Genomic DNA, 21,883 nt, shown 5'->3' on the forward strand with positions numbered 1-21,883 from the left:
AAGGAATAAAGATGTGAGGTAAGTGCTGAAAGGTGCTATCAGACACGTGTCGCTCCTTAGCCAGTAAATACTGGTGCTCCACAGGGTTTTACATCAAACACCATAGACATCAACACATACCATGGTGACTTATGAGGTCCTAAAGTTTGGGTCAAGTTCTCCCTGAGCTGACACACCTCCCTGTGCTACCTAGTGTAAAACGAGGCAGCTTCCTATGCAAATGCTGTATCCTGCCTCCTAGCAAGGAAGTGCTTGTACCATTTTGCAAGCCAGACAGACCTCTCAAGCCCCACCTAGATGCCCCTCCAAAACTGAAGTGTGCACTAACAGTACAGTTCAAGCTTACCAGCTGAAAAGGACCTTTACAGACCTGCATAAACGAATGACTCACCCCAGCCTGCCTGCAAAGTGCTGTAAGTGCTTCCTTAATTATAGGGTGCTCTTTGTTCTGCCTTGTGTTAGGCTGTTCAAAATCAGCTGACACAGACACGACCTGTCCTCTGGGCTAGGTGGGTGACCCAGTCCTTCAACACAGAAGGTCAAGGTCCACCCTCTCCCCACCTGCTCTGTGCCCTAGCCAGCAAGAAGGCAGACCTGCAACATACCTGGGCCCTGAAGGATGTGATGTGATGTGGTGTGGTTGCCACAGGCAGCGAGACATGCACTGTGAAAAAACCCGTGTGCTTCCCCAAAGCAGCAGCTCCGCACCATAAGCCATGCTGCTTGTGCATGGGCAGGGATATCTGCTGTATGGTCCTGGGGGTGTGACTGGATGCCTGGCCCTGGCATGTGGCCTTTCACTGAGGTCTCATCCCTCATCATTCCAGCTGCCGGAGAGCTCTGCAAATGCTTTCCATCCATTCACCCCATTGACTCCATTCCACCACTCTCATTTTGCTAGGGAGTAGTAAAACGCAACAGGCCCTAATAATACCAGATTCAGTCCAAGGATCCAGCCCAGACCTCCAGTGACCTTCCAACCAGCTGCTGCTCTCTTAGTGCCCTGTGACAAATTAGGTCTTGCCTCACTGTTGTTCAAGCAGCTGCTCAGTGCCATCATCAGGTAGGTGACATTGAGAGGATGTCTCTTGCACATCCCAGCTGGCCTAGCAACATCACTTGTGTGAACGTTGTAGTCCAGAGAAAACACCCTTGCTTGTACCTTTGAGCCCTGTGATTCTACAGGTGCAAGAGTCGTGTTGCTTCCCTGGGTAATGTCAGAAAAATAGCTACGATCAGTACCCATGGAGAAGCACCTCTTCCAAATTAGGTATTCAGACCTAAGGAAGGACCAGGCTCAGGCTATAAATTCATTTATCACCTCATCACCAAGACAGAAGCCTGTCATCCCCGGGTTAAGTTGTCACCTGATCCTCCCCTCCAGGGGTACAGTCACAGGCCTCCAGCACCAGCGGGGCCTGGGGCTACTTCTTGCTGCTGGCCGGTGGGTGAATGCTGGCAACGCCTAGCTATTATTATTTCCAGTTTTGCCTGGTATAATCCTGCTTTTTCTCAGGCTTGCCTCAGGGCCAACAGGCACTGCAGGGCTCACGGAAATTCTGCAAAAGCAGAAAAGCCCAGCTCTGGTTTCCAAAACGAACCCTAGAAGTTTACTCCCGTTTTTCACTCCCGCTTTTAACAACGGGATAGCAAAGAGGACGCTGTGGAAACGCTGCTCAGGATGACGTTTTAGGCCGAACCCAGCTTCTTCCTGAAATGCCCGCAGTGCTTGGCGCGCGACTTGCCAAGCCTCGCAGCCGAGTGCAGGCAGCTGCTCGCGGCGAGCTGCCGGCGCCACCTAGTGCCGCCGCCCGCCCGGCTCCGCGCTGCCGCCGCTCCCGGAGAGCGTTTCTGCTCTTGGGTGCTTCCCTGAAAATTCGGAACTTGCCCCATCGCCGGAGCAAAGGCTCCCCGTCCGGCCCCTCTCCCCAGGGGTGCTTGCACAGGGTCCCACCACGGCTCCCAGCCCTCGCTGCGCCCCGCCGGAGCTCCGCCTGGAGCTGATCTGGGCTGCAGGCAGCCTGAGGGGTCCGATTAAATCCCATCCGCCTCCTCCCATTCCTCCCCTCCCAGCCCCCAACTCAGGGGCCGTCTCCTAGCAGCCTCCTCTTCCCACGACAGCATCTAGGTCTGTTATGTCCGTTGGGAAGCACAGAAGGTCTCCTGGAAGCGTCGGCGTTCCCAGGACTTCTGAGATTCTAGGGCTGACGATCTGACGATGGTTCCTAACAAAGGCTACTGCCACCCCTCTGATAGGTGTCACCGGTCGAGCTGGTATAAAAGAGAGAGAGGATGTGTGCTGTCTGCGGGAAGCTTTTGGTGTGCCCTCTCCTGGTTGCTGAGGCAGACAAGCTGTTTGGCACTGACTGATCGATTCTCACTCTGCTAGCTTACCACTCCAGCCTGGGCAGGCAATCTTCACAATTCCAGTTACAAAGTACTTCTGCTGGCAGTGACTAGCCATGAGCTCATCTCACCTAAGCAACAGAGCTGAGAGCCACTTTAGAGCCTCAGAAGAGCATGAACTGGAGGCAGTGGGGAAGAAAGCTTGGGACAATCCCGTTTACAATGGCTCTCCCTCTACCTCCTTGAAGATTCGGGCCATCTACAACCCCAAGTCCATCCTGGAGAATCCCTATGAGAATTTTGAAGAGGCAGGGGATCCACTGCCCTACCAGGAAGAGCAGAGCAAAGCTGTGGATGGGAAGACAAGACCTTTTCTCAAGTGCTGCTTCTACATCTTCAGAGGCATCCGAGGTAAAGCTCTGACATATCACTAGAAAGGATTTACTAGCCCTTGGGAAAAGCAATGGTAAGGGCGGGGGATGGGGTAGGGGGGGGAGCGTGGGGATGCAGAAGGTAGAAACCCCATAGTGTCTGTGTAGCCCAGGAACCTGCTCAGCATAGACCAGCATTACTCCGGAGATAATCTTTGGCTGACCTGGAAGGAGCATCCTCATTCCGTGTGCCTTGCTGTAGCTCCAGGGTCTGTTCTGTTACCTTTCCTGTAAGGCAGGAGGCACAGACAGACTCAGTGGTGTGTGTGCTCAGGGTCATGCAGCGAATCTGTTGGCAGAGCTTTGGACAGAGCTTAGGTGTCCTGAATCCACAGGAGCCATCTCTCTGGTGATGAGACTATTCTGTCTTTGTGTGCATTTTCTAGATGGAGTGGTACTGACCCTGGTGTTACAGTAACTTAAGAACTGATATAAATATCCACCAGAGAAAATCTAGCATTGTCAGGACTGAAATGCAGAGGATAACAGGAATATATCAAGCAAGGCTTTGCTTGAAGACAGCTTAAAGAAAGAGGTGCTAGTTTTCAGTTTAAAAGATAAAGGTGAATTAAATATTATGTAGGCTTATTCAGAGGCAATCAAAAAACCTGGGAGCAAGTTAGGTCTCCTGTAAGGATACAGCCGCGGGCAAGAGCATTTGCTGAACGGTTTCTTATAGAAGGCATAAAGTCCTAATACTGCAAAACCAGGGAAGACAAAGCAAGAAACTGTATTTCTTGTGGAGATTATTATTTTCTTGTCAATGCGTATTTTCTTCCTGACTTGGAAGGCAAGACTCTTTCTCAGAGCTGTACCCTCTAACAGTACATGCGAGTCAATAACGGTATAGCCTGGTCCTGAATTACACGGCCCCTCTATGATCAATTCTTTCTTACTTGTCATTGCAGTTACAGTCTAACACTATTAATTCACATGGGAGCCAGAGCTGAAGCTTTAGAGGTTTCTCCTGGCCAAGGAGCAGTGCTGGGTGGGCTTGGTGGGTAATTACAGATTGCTCAGAGGTAGTGTATCATTTACCTGTTTTATTCTGATATCCTTTCTTCTGGTCATTGTTTGACACTTAAAATGGAAAAACAAATCCGTACTTTAACATCAAAATTCCATTTGTGAGATGCCAGGCTTGAAACTGGAGCATGCAAATGAAAATACCCGTCAGGACACTACAGCATTTCCTTCTTCTATGACTGTTGCAGCAGTGTGTCCTGCCAGCAAGGGTGGTAAATAGGGTTGTAGGACAGACCAGAGCTTGGAAGACGAGATCCAAAGGCCAGTGCAGCCGGAAGAAAGGCCACTATCAGCATCACAGAGATGGAGACATACTCCCTGAAGAATTTGCATCTTTCCTTTGCAACTTTACTAGGTGCTCATTGTTTTTCATTGCCTCTCCAAATACTGCTTGTTCTCCCCTTCCCCTTCATTTAATCACCTTAGTGTCTCACATGGAAAATGGAGGTAGTAAAGATAAGTCTTTTAGCCAAGGACAGTTGGGGGGGGGGTGGGGGTGTTTGCTTAAAACCTATTCCTTGGGATTGTGTGTCCATAGCTTTTCGGGGGTACTAGTCATAGCTGGCTTACTGAGTTCTTTTCTTGTCCCCACCATCTACTGGGCTGGACTACCAGTGAGTAGCTGCTGCTCCTAGTGTCACTGCTCAGGACTGTTTGTCTCTAAACTGTGTCCAAGCAACTCTGAGTCCTCTGGTTCCTGCCTGCCTCCTGCCACCTCGGCTATTTCATGGCAGAATTTGCTGGGTATCTGGGTGGCACAGGGACCAATGAGGGACACTCAGCTTCCAACTGCTTTTGGAAGAGGTTCTCTGGCTGTATCCAGGACCGTGAGCTAGTCACTCACCTGGGTCACAAGTCTGGCCTAAAAGCAGCCTTGGAAGATAATGTAGGTGTTGCCATTAATTCTTACCAGTAACTTGTTACTAGCAGGAAGGCAGGAATTACAAACAAATTACATTGATTGCCTGTTTTCTAGATTCTGGTTTTTTTTTCTTTGCTCTACCTTGTGAGTGCTGGACAGTCATGTAAGATGCCATAAGAAAGCCTGGATGTCTTCTAGTCTTGAGTATCCTTCTACTCCAAATATCATGTCCAAAACAGATGCATCCCCAAGGGGGTAGGCAGTGCCAAAGGAGGCACAGATGGGGACATGCTTCCTGTATGAGGTGGTATATTTCCATGGCATGTTTCCTAGAGAAACAGCTGAAACCAAACCTCAGCTGATGCAGTTTTACGATTACTGGATGCAATCTGAAAGGGTACTGGACCAGCCTCATGGTCCTCCAGGTATAATTTTGGGCAAGTCTCTGAACTGAGTTTTCGAGGATATTTTAGTGTCCCTGAATTAAGGTGTTCCCGAGTATATTTCTGTTCCCAAAGCAAAGAAAGTCTGTGCCTCTGTTCCCAACGTGTGGACGGTAGGTGTTCCCTGCCTCATGGAAAAACAGATAAACCTGTTAAAAGATTGTGATGTAGTCATAGCTAGAGATGAAGGGGGTCAATTAAAAGTGACCTGAACACATGGGTGTGTTGTTTCCCCTTGGATTTCTCTGTTGTGGAGATTCCTGTAGACTACATGATAATCTCTCCTGCGTGAGTTAATCCAGATCTTCTCCAGGCTCTCATTTCTGTTGCTGGTCTGATATGTCCAGAATAGGCTACTGGTTTGTCTGTCCAGGAGTGAAGGTGGACACTGCAACAGTCACTATGGTAGCTGATGGTGCAAAAAGCTCTCCAATCTGTTGAGATGCCAAAGAGCCATCGGAAGGAGAGGAGTAAATGTTCACAGACCACTATATCGGTTTTGCTTGCTCCAAAGAAAAAAGCGCTTTGTCCTCTGCCAGAGATGACTTCAAATATGTGGCCTTTGATCCTGGCTTGCAGGAAGATGATTGTTGCATACTACTGGGGATGGGCACCAGGGCTCAGCTCTCTAGGAGCTGCAGAAAGCAGCAAGACCGTGGGTGTTATTGACATGGCTTCCATCACTAGGCTTTCAAGTGGAAGTTCTTATGCCTTTCAACTTCAGGAGCATTTCAGAAATCACAACAGAAAGCCATTACAAAAAGAACAAACAAATACACTAATGGTATCAGGCGGTTCATCAAACCCAAAATATCAAGGCTCCTTTTAAAGGAAGCGTTTCTCTCTTTTTGATCAACCCTGGTGACATTTAATGAGTTGCTTTCACTGTGTGAAGAAATTGGATCACTAGCTGGTGCAATTGGCATAACTGTATTGAAGTCAGCAGAGCTCCATTGATAGACATCCTGAAGATAATTTGGCTCTAAATTTGATGCTGAAAATATTGGGTAGGGTAATTTGATTGAGTCTTATGACGTACAAGAAATCTGCAAGAGCTTTTAGGTAAGCAAGGGACGAACATTTGGGGGCTGAGGGTTCAATATACACTAAAAGGACCAATAGTTGTAAAGCTAACGTCAGATGCAGTTCTGGTGTGGAAGTTCTATCAAAAGGTCAGCTGTTGGCACGTGGACAACTGAGAAGAAATTTTATGGTTTCAAGAGTGCTTGTGACAAAGACTGAGTTTCTGCAAAGAGTAAGTTGAAAAACAGGCAGGAAAAGATCAGTCCATAATGAACTCAAACAGAAAACTGGAGAGTGATTTAGCAAAGTAAGCAAGCCAATATATTTCAGTTCTGTCAGCCCCAAATCTTTTCTTCATGCTGGAATGGTTCTTTTTAGGGGTTATTTAACACATTTTTACAGCTCTTAGTCAAATTTTGAAACGAAAAGTGGTTTTGCCTTAAAGTGACAAAAATCCAACTCCCAACAGTGTTCTTTGGGAATGGGACTTCAGCTCCTCACATAGCCTTTGAGAACGGCCACCAAAACTCTCCAATTTCTTCTTTACACCCAACAGGTCTGTGGGGCACTACGTTGACTGAGAACACAGCTGAAAACAGAGAGCTTTATGTGAAGACCACACTGCGAGAGCTGCTAGTCTATATTGTGTTCTTGGTGGACATCTGTCTACGTAAGTAGCTGTCATATCTCATAGGTGTTTTTTCTGTGTGCAGCATGAGGGGAATAATGTGAGATTTTATTATTAGACTTCCTCACTCTGTTGTAGGTGTTGAATTTATTGTACATGCACTCACTGCAGCAGCCAGTTGTGTCATTAACCTACAGAACAGCTGCTGCACGCAGAAGTAAAAAAACCGGCTATTGCTCTAGACCTAATTGATATTGGTTAGGTTTAAGCAGTGTTTTCTGATCCATGTGATCAGTTCTAGCCATTGACTCCACAGTCCTGGGAGAATCTGCCCAGGGTCTTTTTGTAGTTTCACAGCAAATGTTCAAGACCCAGAAAGCAGTTCTAGAAGCTTCCTGGGATCAAAGACACAGGTTTCAGAGACATTTTCCCCTCTTGAGAGTGGAGGGGTGGCTGAGGTGATAAAGCAGGTGGCAGCTCACACTGTTGTTCTTGGGTGGATTTAGTGCGTCCCTGTACTGAATGCTAAAGGACTTTGTGTGGGTAGAACAATGGCTGTTTGTTTTTTGCGAAGGTTCATTCATTATCACAAATGAGCACCCGTGGCATGGGACAGTGAAGAGGATTATATTTCATGGCCCCTATGGCAGCATAGACAGACAGACAATACCAACCTGAGTTACTATCACACTGGCCCAGGGAGACAGTGCTTCAGCCACTCTTCCTAAAGAACCAAGATACACACGCAGACGTACGTGTGGTCACACACTGACTCATCCAGAAGTGGGGGGGTCTTGAATGTCAGCTGCTTTATTTTCGTGGTGCCCTTTCAAGAGTAGGACATATTCTTAGTGATCACTATGATGGATGTTTTTCTGCAGGAAGGAGCACTGGAGAGTTGAAGCAGCATGTTCATGGAAGTTAGAGCTTGCTCCTGTTTGAGGTTTTCTTGGTAGATGAGAACTTACCTGGAGCTTTCCACTTGGGAAAATAGGGTGGTCTCTATACTTTCATGGCTTCACATCAGAACTTCAAAATACAGATCATGGACTTTGTTTTGAGAAAGAAAATTTCCCTCAGAAATTTTGTCTGATGACAAAAGTTGTTACCCAGGATGTTCAGTTGCATCATCCAATGGTCTTCTCTGGCTTCTAAACTCTTATAGTCTGTCAGTCTGACACTTTAAATCCTGGAACGTGCAACAGATAAGTTTGTAAATTCCTAAGAAAGCAGAAAGTAATATGATTAGAGATTAGATTCTCTTGTGCCTTGCACAGCTTACTTGTGATAGTATAAGTTACAGAGGAAGCGAATATAAAACATATTTATATCATGCTCCAATATTCAGGTATAAGTGTTGTCCCTCAAATGGGGTTCATTTACCCGGTGTGCAAGCCAGCAACACACAGAGTCAAGGTATTTTCAAATTAATTTCATTGATGCGTATGAATGGGTGCCTGTCTCAAGACAGCACACCTTTGTCTTAAAAATTCCCACATTTATATGCTTAAATAATACATATTCATTATTATTTCCCTAAGTGATTGGTTCTTTCTTCTTCGCCTTTCATGTAAATTAGTGTGCAGGCTCCATCTTCTTCTTTCGTTGTCTTCTTTTGAGTAGGTGGTATCGTTTGAGTAGGTGGTCAATGAGTCGGTGGTTGCAATCTCCCCCTGCAGGAATTACCTTTGACCTACTTCTTACTCTGTCTTGGCAGTTCCAAGTGGTTCTTCAAGGTTTGTTGATCAGACCACAATCCATTATCTTTTCTGACATAAACATTCTACCTATCTACAAAGCCCCATTGTCTAATAGTATATTCCTAAACTCTAAATCATGTCTAGCCATTGTTTCCCTACTTTAAATATTAACTGATGGGGAGGGGGGCTGTGCACAGGACTTTAGCAGCTCCCTGCTTATTTCAATCATATTATACATATTAATTGATAACATAAGGGAGGACCCTCCTCTTTGTCTCATCTCTTAGTGACATATGGAATGACAAGTTCCAATGCCTATTACTACACCAAAGTGATGTCTGAGCTCTTCCTGCAGACCTCTTCGGATGGCCGAGTCTCCTTCCAGTCCATTGGCAGCATGGCTGACTTCTGGGTGGTGAGTACAAATCTGGCTCAGCATGGGGAGCTCTGGAAATCTCAGCTAGACTGGGATATTCAGTTCCCTCTGAATGTGCTGCCCAGTGATTTCAGCAAGGCATTTTGCTCCCACAAGCTTTTGCCAGCTACTAGCAACAGTAACAATGTCACTTGCATGCAAAATATCCACTGATTTAAAATATAGTTTATCCCTCTGAGCACTGTGGCCAGAATACTGGCGACGCTAACTGTTCTGTGTGCCCAGAAGAGCCCATTCCCCAATAATTTACCAGCTAAACAGGCAGGACATAACAAAAAGAAATTGCTGTGATATGATGCTCATTGCACAGATAAGGAGTACCGGCCTGGAGAGGCCAAGTGATTTACTCCAGGTTTCCTTGTGGTAGAAATGGCTTTGAATCCTACAGTCCAACGTCTTCATGCTGGTGTCTTAGTAATAGGCCTATGTCCATTTTCATGGGCAATTGTGGGAACAGCATACTTAACCTGCCTGTAATTCATGCCTGGGCTGGTCTGATCTACAGATTCTTACTGAAGAAGCTGGATTAAAATTTGCACTGTCTTTTATGAAAGAGAATAAAGAGGGGAAAAGATGTCTGGGGTCTAACACATTTCTATCAAAGAATTGGTGAGCAAATAATATGAGCCATAGCAAATGCTGTTGAGATATTGCAACCACCTGCCTCTGACAGTCAGCCAGAAATTGTCAGTTAGCTTTGTCTTTTTCTGTCATATTAAAAAAGTACAGCAAACTATGGCACTATTGTTTTTTCCCCACTGTTTCCAGGGCACTGGCACATGCCCTTTTCATAATTCACACCTTGTGCCAAGGCAATTCCTTGACACTTGTGCTTAATGAAGTGGAAGGGACAAAGAAACTTGTAGAGCTCTTGTCTCTTCATTAGCCCAACAAGGTGCAGCAACCATATTACAGGCCTGTGAAGAGCCAACAACAACCTTGCTGCCCAGCATCCCTCTTCTATCACCAGCTCTGGTCTTTCGCCTCCTCAGCATACATCCAACATAAGGTTCTGCTACTTTCTATCTTGGGGATTAGAAAGGGGTGGGTCAGGTCTTACTAGCTCAAAGCCAGGCTAAGAAAATTCCTCTGATGTGTGGGCTATGAAGAAGTTCTCCTCTCCCTCTTTTGTAGTATGCACAAGGTCCCCTTCTGGATAATCTTTACTGGACAAAGTGGTATAACAATGAGTCCCTAGCTGCGCACAGCACCCAGTCATACATTTATTACGAGAACCTGCTGTTGGGTGTCCCACGCGTGCGACAACTGAAGGTGAAGAACAATTCCTGTGTGGTCCATGATGACTTCAGGGAGGAAATCTCGGGCTGCTATGATGTGTACTCGGAAGACAAGGAGGAAAGGGTCTCCTTTGGGCTCATCAATGGAACAGCGTAAGTACATCTTCTGCTGTTCAGGTTTAGAAAATCCAAATTAGTCTCTTCTAGTTAAAATAAGTTCTGCTGAGTTGCAGGATGCCAGGGGTGAGTTTCTCACATAAGGCTGGAATTCCCCTTGTCAGAGGCAGCAAGTCCTTTTTGTCTATCAATAAGGCTGAGTGTCTGTTTGAGGAAAAGCATAACAGAATGAGTGGCAGAGTGGGACCTATTGGGAAAGCCATGAAAAATCCAGTGGAGAATTAGGTAGAAATTGTTGCCTGTTTTTAAGAGGGTGAGGATAAATAGAGATCTGTGGGACCAGATCTGTCGAATGGATGATGCTCTCTGCTTCCCTCCTGGATTTCAGGAGACAGAGAGAAGGGAGTGCATCTCTTTCATCTTGAAAACCTGTTTCTCTAGAATAATGTGAGGTAGCTGCAGGGTAGCTGCAGTTTAATAACTCTTTGCTTGCTGCATGAGTCTTGGTCTATGAACAAGAAGCCGTTGTTCATAAGGAAACATGAGTACAAGTGTGTTCTAAGCAGAGGGTTGTGCGCAATGTAATAGAAGGTGATACAGCATGTCCTGGGAGTAACCTCCATGCAAACAAAACTGTGGCATAGCCACTGAACCTGCAGAATTTTCCATCTGTAGTATCGCAAGTCATGTTGTGTCACTGCTGGGAAGCACTAGGTCAGAAACCTGACAATAATGAAGAACTGATGTAGGCCTAGATCTGGAGTAGGAATTAAGTGCCAACTCTTTAATTAAAAACTGCTCTGTCCCTTGAAGATATAGTCTAATTTCTCCTGGCTACAAGGTCATATCCAGGCCTGGGGTGGTGATGCCTTTGCTTACGACTTGTCTGTTGCAGGTGGAGGTACCATTCTGAGGAGGAGCTGGGTGGCTCATCTCACTGGGGAAGACTAACCAGTTACAGTGGGGGAGGATACTACATAGACCTCAAGTTGACCAGAAAAGAGAGTGCTGAAGCCCTGCAAGTCTTGAAGGAGAAGTTGTGGCTGGATCGGGGGACACGTGTTGTCTTCATTGATTTCTCTGTGTATAATGCAAATATCAATCTGTTCTGTGTTCTGAGGTAAGCTGAGTCCCACTGAAAATTCTTCTGCTTCTTGCTTCTTCCTCAGTGCCACTGTTTCTTAAATATTTTAATATGGTCCACCAGGGGGTAGGACTGAGTGGTGTCAGTAGATATTGTATGGATTACTAAGAAGGCTTGGTCTTCCTGACATAACCAGTCACATTTCTCTTCACCTTTCACCCTTTCCTATCACGGGCAATGAAGCAGCAGAGATAAGGCTGTGTAAACACATGCACAACTCTTCCACTCATGGTTTGGTGGATAGCTCATGCTCAGGTTTGATGCCTCAAAATTATCTAAGACTCTCCATCTCCCTGTTTGCAATTATCAGACTTTTCTTGTCCCCTTCAAGGTTAGTGGTTGAGTTTCCAGCCACTGGTGGTGCCATTCCCTCCTGGCAAATCCGGACAGTCAAGCTTATACGATACGTCAGCACATGGGACTTCTTCATTGTTGCCTGTGAAATTGTCTTCTGTGTCTTCATCTTCTACTATGTGGTGGAGGAGATTTTGGAGCTGCGTATCTACAAGCTTCAGTACTTCACCAGCATCTGGAACATCCTGGATGTGGTCGTCATTCTGGTGAGGATCCTTGCACACTTTTTGGGGGGGAGCAATGGCAGAGAGGTAGAAGAGCCAAAATAAATGAAGGAACGGGGAAACTGGTCTAGATAAGACAAGAGCTGGCACAGGTTTTACTCTAATAGCAAAATGAACTAGCAGAGTAAATGGACACATGCTCTTCTATCAGCTGTTAGCAGAAAATTCTTTCCTTAGGGATGCCTGAGAGGCTGTGAAATCCAGGCATCATTCAGCACATTAATACCTTATTTCCATCCCCGACCAGTAGACTGCACTTGTGAAGTGTGATACCAAGGAATTCTCTGACACTTTAATTTCTGTGGAAAGCATAGGTACAGTGGTCACTGCAGACTCTTCCTCTTCCTCTTTGCAGCTCTCCATCATCGCTATTGGGTTTCATATCTTTCGCACCATTGAGGTGAACAGACTGTTGGGAGAGTTGCTGAAACACCCCGACACCTACGCAGACTTCGAGTTCCTGGCATTCTGGCAGACACAGTACAACAATATGAATGCAGTCAACTTATTCTTTGCCTGGATCAAGGTATTGTAGGGGTCTGGGAGGTGCCAGGCCTCTAGTCTCAGACCTCTTCCTCTAGATAGCTTGGGGGTTGACTCTTCCATCTCTCTGAGTGAATGATGGTAATAGCTGTATAACAGAGGATCTTCCTCAAAGTCATATGCTCTGTTTTGCAGTAATCCAGACAACTTTTCACCCTGCATTCTGAGGCCAGTTATTTGGAGACAGTGGACAGGGAGATGAGCTTAGATGTTGTGGTGCAAAAGTGATTTTAGAAAATTCTGAGTACAATGTAACTTTGTCTATCCTGTAATATTTTAGTATTTTGGAGGATAATCTGGCAAACCATGTTTTCCTTTCATGATGGCCACCCAACAACTGGAAATGGCTCGTCTGTTGGCATGGACTTTGCATTTCAACCAAAGCATCTTGGCATGGTAGAAAGACACACAGTACTTGGGGGTCCTCATTAGCCTCAAGACATTTGTCCTTATAGCAGTCCCTCTATATATTTGGCTTTGACACAGGGAACAAAGTCATATGTTTATGGTCCCACAGGAAGATGGTGGCACACCTGGGACAAATATCCTGAACACTAAGCCACCATTCCCCTAGCCTGGCTCTCTTCTCGGTGCTTTGGTACTACAATGAACCTCTTGTCTTAGTAAGCATGTGCATATATGAGAGAGACTGATGTAGCTGATGGTTTGGCCTAACTTTGTCCCTGTTCTTTCTTCTTGCAGATATTCAAGTATATTAGCTTTAACAAAACAATGACTCAGCTCTCCTCCACACTGGCACGTTGCGCCAAGGACATTCTGGGCTTTGCCATTATGTTCTTCATTGTCTTCTTTGCCTATGCCCAGCTGGGTTACCTTCTTTTTGGGACACAAGTGGAAAACTTCAGTACCTTTGTTAAATGCATGTAAGTGTATAAGTCAGAACCATATTTCCATCATTTCATCAAAAGAATTTTAACTGTTTTCCAACCTCTCCCCAGTTGCAAATCTGAATGTTAATCAGACACCTGTTGTGGTAATAAAGCCGCTATGGCTAATAAGTAGCTCACAGTCCTCCAGCTGTAACATCTTCATGGACAAAAGAACACAGAAAATTGAGGGTTACAGACGGATTTCTGGTTGTCTGGTGTTTATCAGTAGGGACGCGTGTAGCTGATCCTACCAGACTTTGAGACTCCTTGCGGCCCTACAATTCAATGGAAATTCCAGCCTTTCCATACGAGTGTTTAGTGAGAAGTTTCAGTTTGCTGAAGCCTAGACAGCTTTCACTTGATGTGGAGTTGTTAGGCACACCAAGGATACTCAACATGCAGAGTGGTTTAATGTCTTTCTGCAGAAAAGCATCATAGCTCAGCTGATAATTTAGTTTCTGTTCTGCAGGACCTTTTGTCACCTTCTCACCTGCTGTGGGTCCATAAAGGCAGTAGAATGGTGTTGCCTGACTGTCGCTGAGACCTTGGCAAATTTGTGTTTTTATACACCAGCAGATGGCTTTAGGTCTAATTAGGTTAAACTTTTATGTAATTCTGGTGGTAAGAACTAAATAGCTCAAAACAAGTGTTTTGAGGTAGGGTCAGAGTGTTTGGTTTTGGTTGTTTTTTTTTTTTTTAATTAAGGAAGAGGCCCAGATAGAAACTCTGGAGTTTTTAAATTCTCTGGCTTCCAAATACACTTGCTGATCACATTGTTTCAGTGTCTGCATAACAGCCACATGAAAACTTTCTGGTTTTCATCAGATAGTACACTTTAATTCAAACAAAGATTTGGAAGGAATGCTGTTTGTTGCTACAGGGTTTTCACAGGGAAAAGCAGAATAATGCATTTATCTTATCAAGATGATAGGAAAGACATTGAGTTGCTGGAGTGAGTTCAGAGGAGGGCAACCAAGTTGGTGAGGGGCCTGGAGCACAAGTCTTATGAGGAGCGGCTGAGGGAACTGGGGCTGTTTAGTCTAGAGAAGAGGAGGCTGAGGGGAGACCTTATCGCTCTTTACAACTACCTGAAAGGAGGTTGTAGTGAGGTGGGTGTTGGTCTCTTCTGTCAGGTGGCTGGAGATAGGACAAGAGGAAATGGCCTCATGTTGAGACAAGGGAGATTTAGGTTAGATATTAGGAAAAATTTTTTTACTGAGAGGCTTGTCAAACATTGGAATGGGCTGCCCAGGGAAGTGGTTAAGTCACCATGCCTGGAGATATTCAAAAAGTGAGTGGACAGGGTACTACAGGACATGGTTTAGTGGGCATGGTTAATAGTTGGACTTGATGATCTTGAAGGTCTTTTCCAACCTAAATGATTCTATGATTCTATAGCTTTAAACACTGAAATGAAAAAGTCAGAAACTTCATTTTTATATTATTTATAAATATATCTGATTTTTATAAGATAGCAGCTCTACTTCATTTCTGAAAGTTGGTAGTCAAATAATAAACTCATTTTAATACAAATTCAGCATGAAGTTTTCTAAAATATGCTGTATAATAGTCTAAATAAATTAAGTAGACATTTTCAAAGCAAAAGAGATAAAAAGAATTTCTTACTGGAAGGAGACATTTCAACATCACTAAATTGGGACAATTTAAACCAAAGAAGAGGAAGCAATGCCATATTCCTCTTCCTTAGACCTGGAAAACATTCCCAGCTCCCTAGTCTAAGTGCAAGGAATTTGAAATGGAGCTTTGCATTTCTCAGACAGGATTTTCAGGCTTTGGGGTCTCAAGGTCCTTTTCCCTGCACATGACTTCACGGTCTGTGTCTTTCTGCCTGTTTTTTCTTTTTCTTCTTTCCTTTTTTTAACTGGAGGATTTTTTTTTTTTTTTCCTACAAGGCTCATTTCACTGATTAATTTCCAGAGAAGTCCCACAGATAATGTATCAAGATATCTGAGACGGGGCATGACCAGTGGGTGGATGAGCATGCACAGAAGGGGATGTTGGGCAAGTGAATTAAGATATCCAATCTCAGACAATCCTTCAGTGCACGGGCCTGCTCAGGCAATGCACAATGTTAAGGGAGGTATCTGCCACAGCAGCAGTTTTCAGCCTGTGTTCCACAGACCTCTGGCACCCAAGTCCTGCCTTTTAAGGAGTCTACAAGAGATAACTGAGATAAGCAAACTTCTGATCAACAGACTTAAACTTGCTACATTACCCAGGCTATGAATTGCAAAATGTTGAAGAGCACTGTCCAGCACTAACATCCTTTCCACAGTCTCATGAACTCTCTTGCAAGAGAAGGCTTCAGTGAGTCAAATGCCTTTATAAGGGAAAATACAGGTTGTTTTTGTTTTGTTTTTGTTTTTAACTCCTGTTTAGATCAAAACACACTTTGGACAACCAGAAGTTTGTGTGGAAACCTTGTTTTACTTTCCAGCCAGCTCTTGCTCTAACCAGATCAGCTTGCTTCACCCCTGAAATACCATGAGTACATTTAACTTACCAGACTGGGTGACTTAGACCCTACTCTGGCTTATGCCTGTGACCATCTGGGCTGCAGGCAGGTTCAGGATTCACCTCAGGACTGTCTGAGGATGTAGGATAAATGTACATGCCTTTGTGTGACCTTGTGTTCTTTCTCTCCTCCAGCTTCACCCAGTTTCGGATCATTCTTGGAGATTTTGACTACAATTCCATTGACAATGCCAACAGGGTCCTTGGGCCTATTTACTTCGTCACCTATGTATTCTTTGTTTTCTTTGTGCTCCTGGTAAGCAAGAAAGTTCTCCTTGCCCCTGTATTGACTGCAGTGTTTGAAAGACCCCTCCTGATGATCCCTGATTTAGGTGCAGTGCAAATGTTTAGAGAGAAAGGAAGTTTCTGTTACTATAGCTTTGCAGTGCAAATAGAGCTAAGTAGACAAAAGGCATGCCATTGCAATTGGGGATTTGATGAACAGGGCGATTAAGGGCCATAATCACATCCTTTAAGGTGAAGACTAAAACTGGCTGGGAATACCATTGGTGTGGTAGCTGAATTCAAGGGGATCAGTTCAGCTGCTCTGTAGCAGGCAGTGAACAAAGCATGGGGGACAGTCTGTGGCTTCCTAGGCAATGGATGCAGAGGGATGCTCATAATGACCAGGTTAAAGACCCAGTGCCAGGAATCCAAATGTAACCTAAGGTCTTGCAGGAGAGGCTACCAAAGATGGTATTTGAGCTGGGAACAAATGTACCGTCAGCCACTGCTTTAAGTGCAAGGACCTCGTCCCCAGGGAGAAAGCACTGTGTGGCTGAAGTGGGTCTTCCCTTCACCCACTTTAATTTGCCCAAGGGATACCTACCCCATGTGGAAACAGCTCCTTGTTTAACTAAGCCCTGCACATTTGTGCTTGTTTCTTGCTGCTTTGGCTGCTGGAGCAGGCAAGATGCCTCATGCTTATTCATCATTCTTCTTCCCCTTTTTCTAGAACATGTTTCTGGCCATCATCAATGACACTTACTCAGAAGTCAAGGAGGAGCTTTCAAGCCAGAAGGATGAGCTGCAGCTCTCAGACATCCTGAAGCAGGTGATGAATTATGCGAGCTGTGCTACTTTCTAGCTAAATCCTGAAACATTTTCTGGAAGTCCCTGACCTATGTGGAATTTACTAGAGAGAAACTGTGGTTGCCAACTCCAGATCCACCTTCTTGGTGTACACAGGAGTTACAGTTCCTTTCTGGGATGAATCAAGCTCCCAGATCCTTTGGCAATGGGAAGACAAGAAAGCAGGGGTTGGGGGAATCCTGTTACTTGAGCATGCTCATAGTGTTTCTGAGAGACTTTTCTTCCCAGGATAGTCTCTAGACAAAGTTCTTCCAGTCCTTGATAGCGTGTACTTTGATCAATAAAATGGCAGGTCCTATTTTGCTAAGCTGAGCGTGTTACAGTGGTGCAAATCTAGTGGGTTACATCTGGATTTCCCATGGACAAATTCCAGAAAAGGTCCTGGAAGGTCACAACTCTCTGTGCTGTGGGACTAATATTCTGCAAACAGTATTTGAGACATTATCTTAGACAGCTGATGACTGGGACATCACATAAAGGGAGAGTCAGGAGGAAAAAAGCAGAGGGCAAACTTTGTCATGAAGACCCTGACTACCATGTTGGTGTTGCTTTGAAGGTGTGATCCTAGTTTAGAGATGGGGCTCATTCAGCAGTGCTGTATTTTTGCTTCTGGAAAGCTTAAAATCTCGCCCATATTGCATTGTCTGCTCTGCCCTATTTTTCACTATACTGCTTGCGTGAGTCCATTTCTGTTTGCACCTTTGGTAACAGAGCTACAACCGCACGCTCATGAGGCTGAGGCTGAAGAAGGAACGGATTTCCGATGTGCAGAAAGCATTGCAGAATGGAACGAAAGAACTAGACTTTGAAGACTTCAAGAACAGCTTGAAGGAGTAAGTTGGTTAGCTTGAGGGATGCCTGCTTACCCCTTTCTCTTGGTAATACAGGTAATTTAAATTCTCTGGTTTTCAAGACTGGGAGAGCAGTCAGCTCAGATCTGGGCTATGTAAGACTCAAAAAAATAGTTATCGTCTTTCCTCACATGTTTAATGTCCTGTTCTAAATAGGTTTGTGTTACTATCTCTTTCCCATTTGGGATATTTAGGTTTGTCACTGGCAGGAGGAAACAATACATTGATCTCCTGCACTATTAGAGCTTAACAGTGTAATTAAGTGCTTTGAGCTTTCTCTTTCTATTCTTTTGCAGACTGGGCCATGCAGACCATGAGATCACAGCAGCCTTCTCCAGGTTTGACAAAGATGGCAACCATATCCTTGATGAAGAGGAGCAACAGCAGATGAAGCATGACCTAGAGGCGAAAAGGGTAAAGAAAGGGCAAGGAAAGAAACCCTCTGTTTGGTAGAGATCACTCCAAAGCGGCCTCAGGAATATTTGGGTTTGTGGTATAAACTAAGCAGGCAACTCAAATACAGCTCCAACTCTGCCTGGATAGCAGCTGAGTATATCACTGCCCATGAAACTCTTGTGTTATTCACAGTGAAGGTGACACAGAGTTAGTATCCAGCTTTGCAGGAGTTTCTCTATCTATCTTCTAGGTTGCTCTGAATACAGAGATTGAAAATTTGGGGAAACCCTATGGTGACAACAACCTGGATGAGAATCTGACCTACATGGAAACAAGGAATAACCACGCCAATAAGGCTAGCTGGGTCTCCAAAGAAGAATTCCAAGTGTATGTTTGTGCTGACAGTAGTTTAATCCCTCTGCAAATGAGGGGTCTGGTTCCCTGCTGCTTCCTTCCCTGATGTAACTGTTTACACTGGTGCTGAGCAGGTTCAGTAAGATTTGTCCCTTTTTATCTTGCACACATGTAAATGAGCAGGTCAGGAGAGAACTGGGACAATGCTTGTAATGTAGTTTGCTTGTTCCTGTAAAAGATAGAGTTAAGAAATTTTGCTTTCTGCCTCTTGAATAACCTCTGCAGCTGTCAGCTGGCCACAGGCAATATGCTGTCATGTTTCAGGTCAAAAGGTAGCTCAGAAAACTGGGCCAGGGGAAGCTGATACCTTTACAGAAGGTCCTGTGGGAATAAATATCCTTGGTTTATAGCCTAGTTGGCCTTCATCCTCCAGGTCTGAGAATAACACTTGGCTGTTTCTTCCACAGGAGGAGTATGGGATAAATACAGCACAGAGAATCAGGAGATCCTGATTCTGCTACTGAGAGACACTGAGCAATCCACATAGGGCCATATCAAAGGAGAGGCAGGTGCAATATTTAATAATGGGATTATATTGTGGCTGGACTGTGATCCAAACTGGTTGGGATCCATCCTAAGCAGAACCACTGATTACAAAAGAAAACACAGTGTAGCAGGGAGTTATGTCTTCAGTGGGTATGAATCAATTATCTGATGGGGAGCATTCACTCCTGTTTGAGGTCTGGCCCATTGCCTGTGAGATGGCTGCTACAAATCCTACTGTTCATCGCAAGAAAAAGCTTGCAAATGGTCTCCATGTCTCCCCCAGCCTCCTGCAACGTGTGCTGCAGCTGGAACAGTCCATAAACAACATCGGCTCCAAGATTGATGCAGTGGTGAGCAAGCTAGACATGCTGGAAAGAAACAGACTGAAGAGGAAGTACATGTTGGGCAAACCACTGGATAATGTTAATAAGGTTGGTAGCCCTCCACCATGCATTTTAACCAGCTTCAGGGCAGGTGACCAGCCCTGCTGTGTGAAAAGGCTTGGTATCATCTTTGCTTTTCCAATCCCCATTGACATAAGACAAAAAGGGTTGGGCAGGGCCAGCATTTTGTGTGATCAAGCCTTTGCTGTTCAAGCATAGTGACACAAAGCCTCTTACTTTCATGTCCCCCTAGTTAACCATGGTACCTTTAAACACACCTTCCAGCTCCTTTGAAGCCGAGCTTATTTCTGTGGCAGTGGATGCAATTCACTCGTCTTCAGTTGCTTTGTATCTACTTATCCTCAGACATAAAAAAAAAAATCGTACTGTCCTTCCCAGCAAAAGCAGTTCATGACAGTGTTGTGGACTGTGATCTTAACAACGTCTTGCCTGTGGATTAATTATCACACATGAGACGGAAGACTGTTAGCGGTGTCCCCATTGCATCTCATTGCAGAATTGTGACTTTTGCCAAAGATTGCCTATATCCGGTCAACCAGCATATTTTGAGTCTTCAGCTTTAATGTCAAAGGCAGCAAGGCATGTGGGAGCCATGTCATTACCTCATGATTTTATGGCTTCGATAATGAGAACAGCCAAACAGCACAGTGACCTAGCTGAGTCAGAAAGAAACCTCTCTTTTGCAGAGTAGTCTTGTGATCCCTTCGCATCTGAAAGGGTGTTTTGGGGAGTCCTTCTCATGTGAACATGCCTGAAAGCTTATTTGAGTATTTGTTTGCAGATTTGTTTTGCCACAGCATTTCTGTGAACGTTCTCAGAGAGGGTGAAAAGGGATTAATTTCTCCTCATTTGTCTAATGGTTGAATGTGCAGTCATCAGTGTATTGCAGCAAACAGTATATTGGATCTTCAACAGACAGGCAGGCCTGTACTAATTTCTGGAAGAATGTGGGAAGATATTTAAGTATCATGCACACCTTGTTTCTCTCCTGGAGTGTGGCTAGACTTCTTGGTAGCTTGCTAACACTGCACGTTACTTTCTTCTGGTTCGCAGGAGGAAGAACCCAGTCAGGAAAAGCTTCTCCCCCACAGCCTAGACCAGCTGGGGAAAGAAGCAGAAGGCTGGGGGATGGAACATGTACAGGCAAACAACCTGAGTGGCAACTCTTCCCAAAACAGGGTCTATCCCATCTTGCCCAGGTCAAGTGTGCTGGGATCTCAGGTGCCCAAGAACATCCAGCCACAGTCTGATGTGCGCTTCTAGTGAACAGTCCAGTGCTCCCAGTCTGGCTCCCACTAAGTCACTGTCAGTTGTTTCCCCACTATTAGAATAGTCTAGTCAGCTGGATATAGACACCACTGTTGCCAGGAACTAGTGACGTGAAAAATCAGGGATGCTCTTTTCCATAATGTAATGATGTATAATGTCACAGAGCTAGAACTTCTGCCCCCTGTCTCTCTGGAGTAGGTGGAAATTTGGAACCAGGTGATGTATTAAGTTTCTGCCTCGGAACAGGCTGACACAAAGTCTTTTATCTATCCTTTCCCAAAAAGTAGAGACCCCAGAACTCTGTGAACACTTTTGTCTTGAGTGGCATGTTGCAACTTGTTCCCAACATACACAGTTGTCTGCAGGACAAAGATGTGGTTATCATGTAGACAAAGCAGAACATAAGCATTAGTGTGAGATGGAAAGGAGAAATTTAGTTGTTTGGGTCCAGCTGGTTACCAACAGTTTTGTTCTGTTTCCAGAATGCTTTGGTAACCTTCCCTGTACCTTAGATTCGGATGCTGAGAAAAGAGGATACTAACACCTAACTCTGGATAACTAAAATGAGAGTTGAATTCCAATGTAATTGGGAGGATATTTGAAATATCATAAACTGGAGGAGCAGTTGTTACTGGTAGAATCCTAAGTCTGAGTGCTAGGAAACAGACTTCTAGTTATATAGTTTCTAACACAGCTGTTGACACTAAGAAGTCTCTTTATGTTGTCTATTTTCACACTCCTTAAATTGCATTTCAAGGTACTTCACAAAACTAGAATCATATTTTTAAAGTTTTGATGCTTCTCTCTTTTGTCACAGAAACAATTTGGTTTCTAGTTGTGGGTGCTAACACTGTTTCAGTTGAAGAATATTGTGAAAATGAGATGAATGTCAGTTCTTCAACCACATGCAAAATACTTCTTTTCCAGGCATTTTTCAATTTGCTGAGACTTCTCTTTCCTTGTAGTTGGTACAGACTATTGCTGCTTTTACAGGACCACTGTAAATGTATTTCAAATATCTTAATCACTGG

The 21,883-nt window shown here is 44.7% G+C and overlaps 1 protein-coding gene across 1 annotated transcript; it reads left to right on the forward strand.

The window, feature by feature from the left end:
* Window positions 1–1,476: 1,476 nt before the first annotated feature.
* On the forward strand, window positions 1,477–21,465 carry PKD2L1 (polycystin 2 like 1, transient receptor potential cation channel). Its single transcript, XM_069796513.1, has 15 exons — window positions 1,477–2,757; window positions 6,688–6,801; window positions 8,747–8,874; window positions 10,030–10,286; window positions 11,146–11,370; window positions 11,726–11,954; window positions 12,328–12,498; window positions 13,218–13,399; window positions 16,076–16,196; window positions 16,896–16,994; window positions 17,744–17,865; window positions 18,180–18,297; window positions 18,530–18,666; window positions 19,463–19,610; window positions 20,637–21,465. Exons 1-15 carry the CDS (start codon window positions 2,463–2,465, stop codon window positions 20,844–20,846), a joined length of 2,556 nt encoding a protein of 851 aa, XP_069652614.1. The 5' UTR covers window positions 1,477–2,462; the 3' UTR covers window positions 20,847–21,465.
* Window positions 21,466–21,883: the final 418 nt, after the last annotated feature.

Source organism: Haliaeetus albicilla, chromosome 11, assembly GCF_947461875.1.
Source record: "Haliaeetus albicilla chromosome 11, bHalAlb1.1, whole genome shotgun sequence".
In the NCBI taxonomy this organism is placed as follows: domain Eukaryota; kingdom Metazoa; phylum Chordata; class Aves; order Accipitriformes; family Accipitridae; genus Haliaeetus; species Haliaeetus albicilla.

Coding starts and splice junctions, on each gene's coding strand:
- PKD2L1 (XM_069796513.1), top strand. CDS start 2,463: ATGAGCTCATCTCACCTAAGCAACAGAGCTGAGAGCCACTTTAGAGCC. Junction 8,875..10,029: donor GCATGGCTGACTTCTGGGTG/GTGAGTACAAAT, acceptor CCTCTTTTGTAG/TATGCACAAGGTCCCCTTCT. Junction 11,371..11,725: donor AATCTGTTCTGTGTTCTGAG/GTAAGCTGAGTC, acceptor GTCCCCTTCAAG/GTTAGTGGTTGAGTTTCCAG.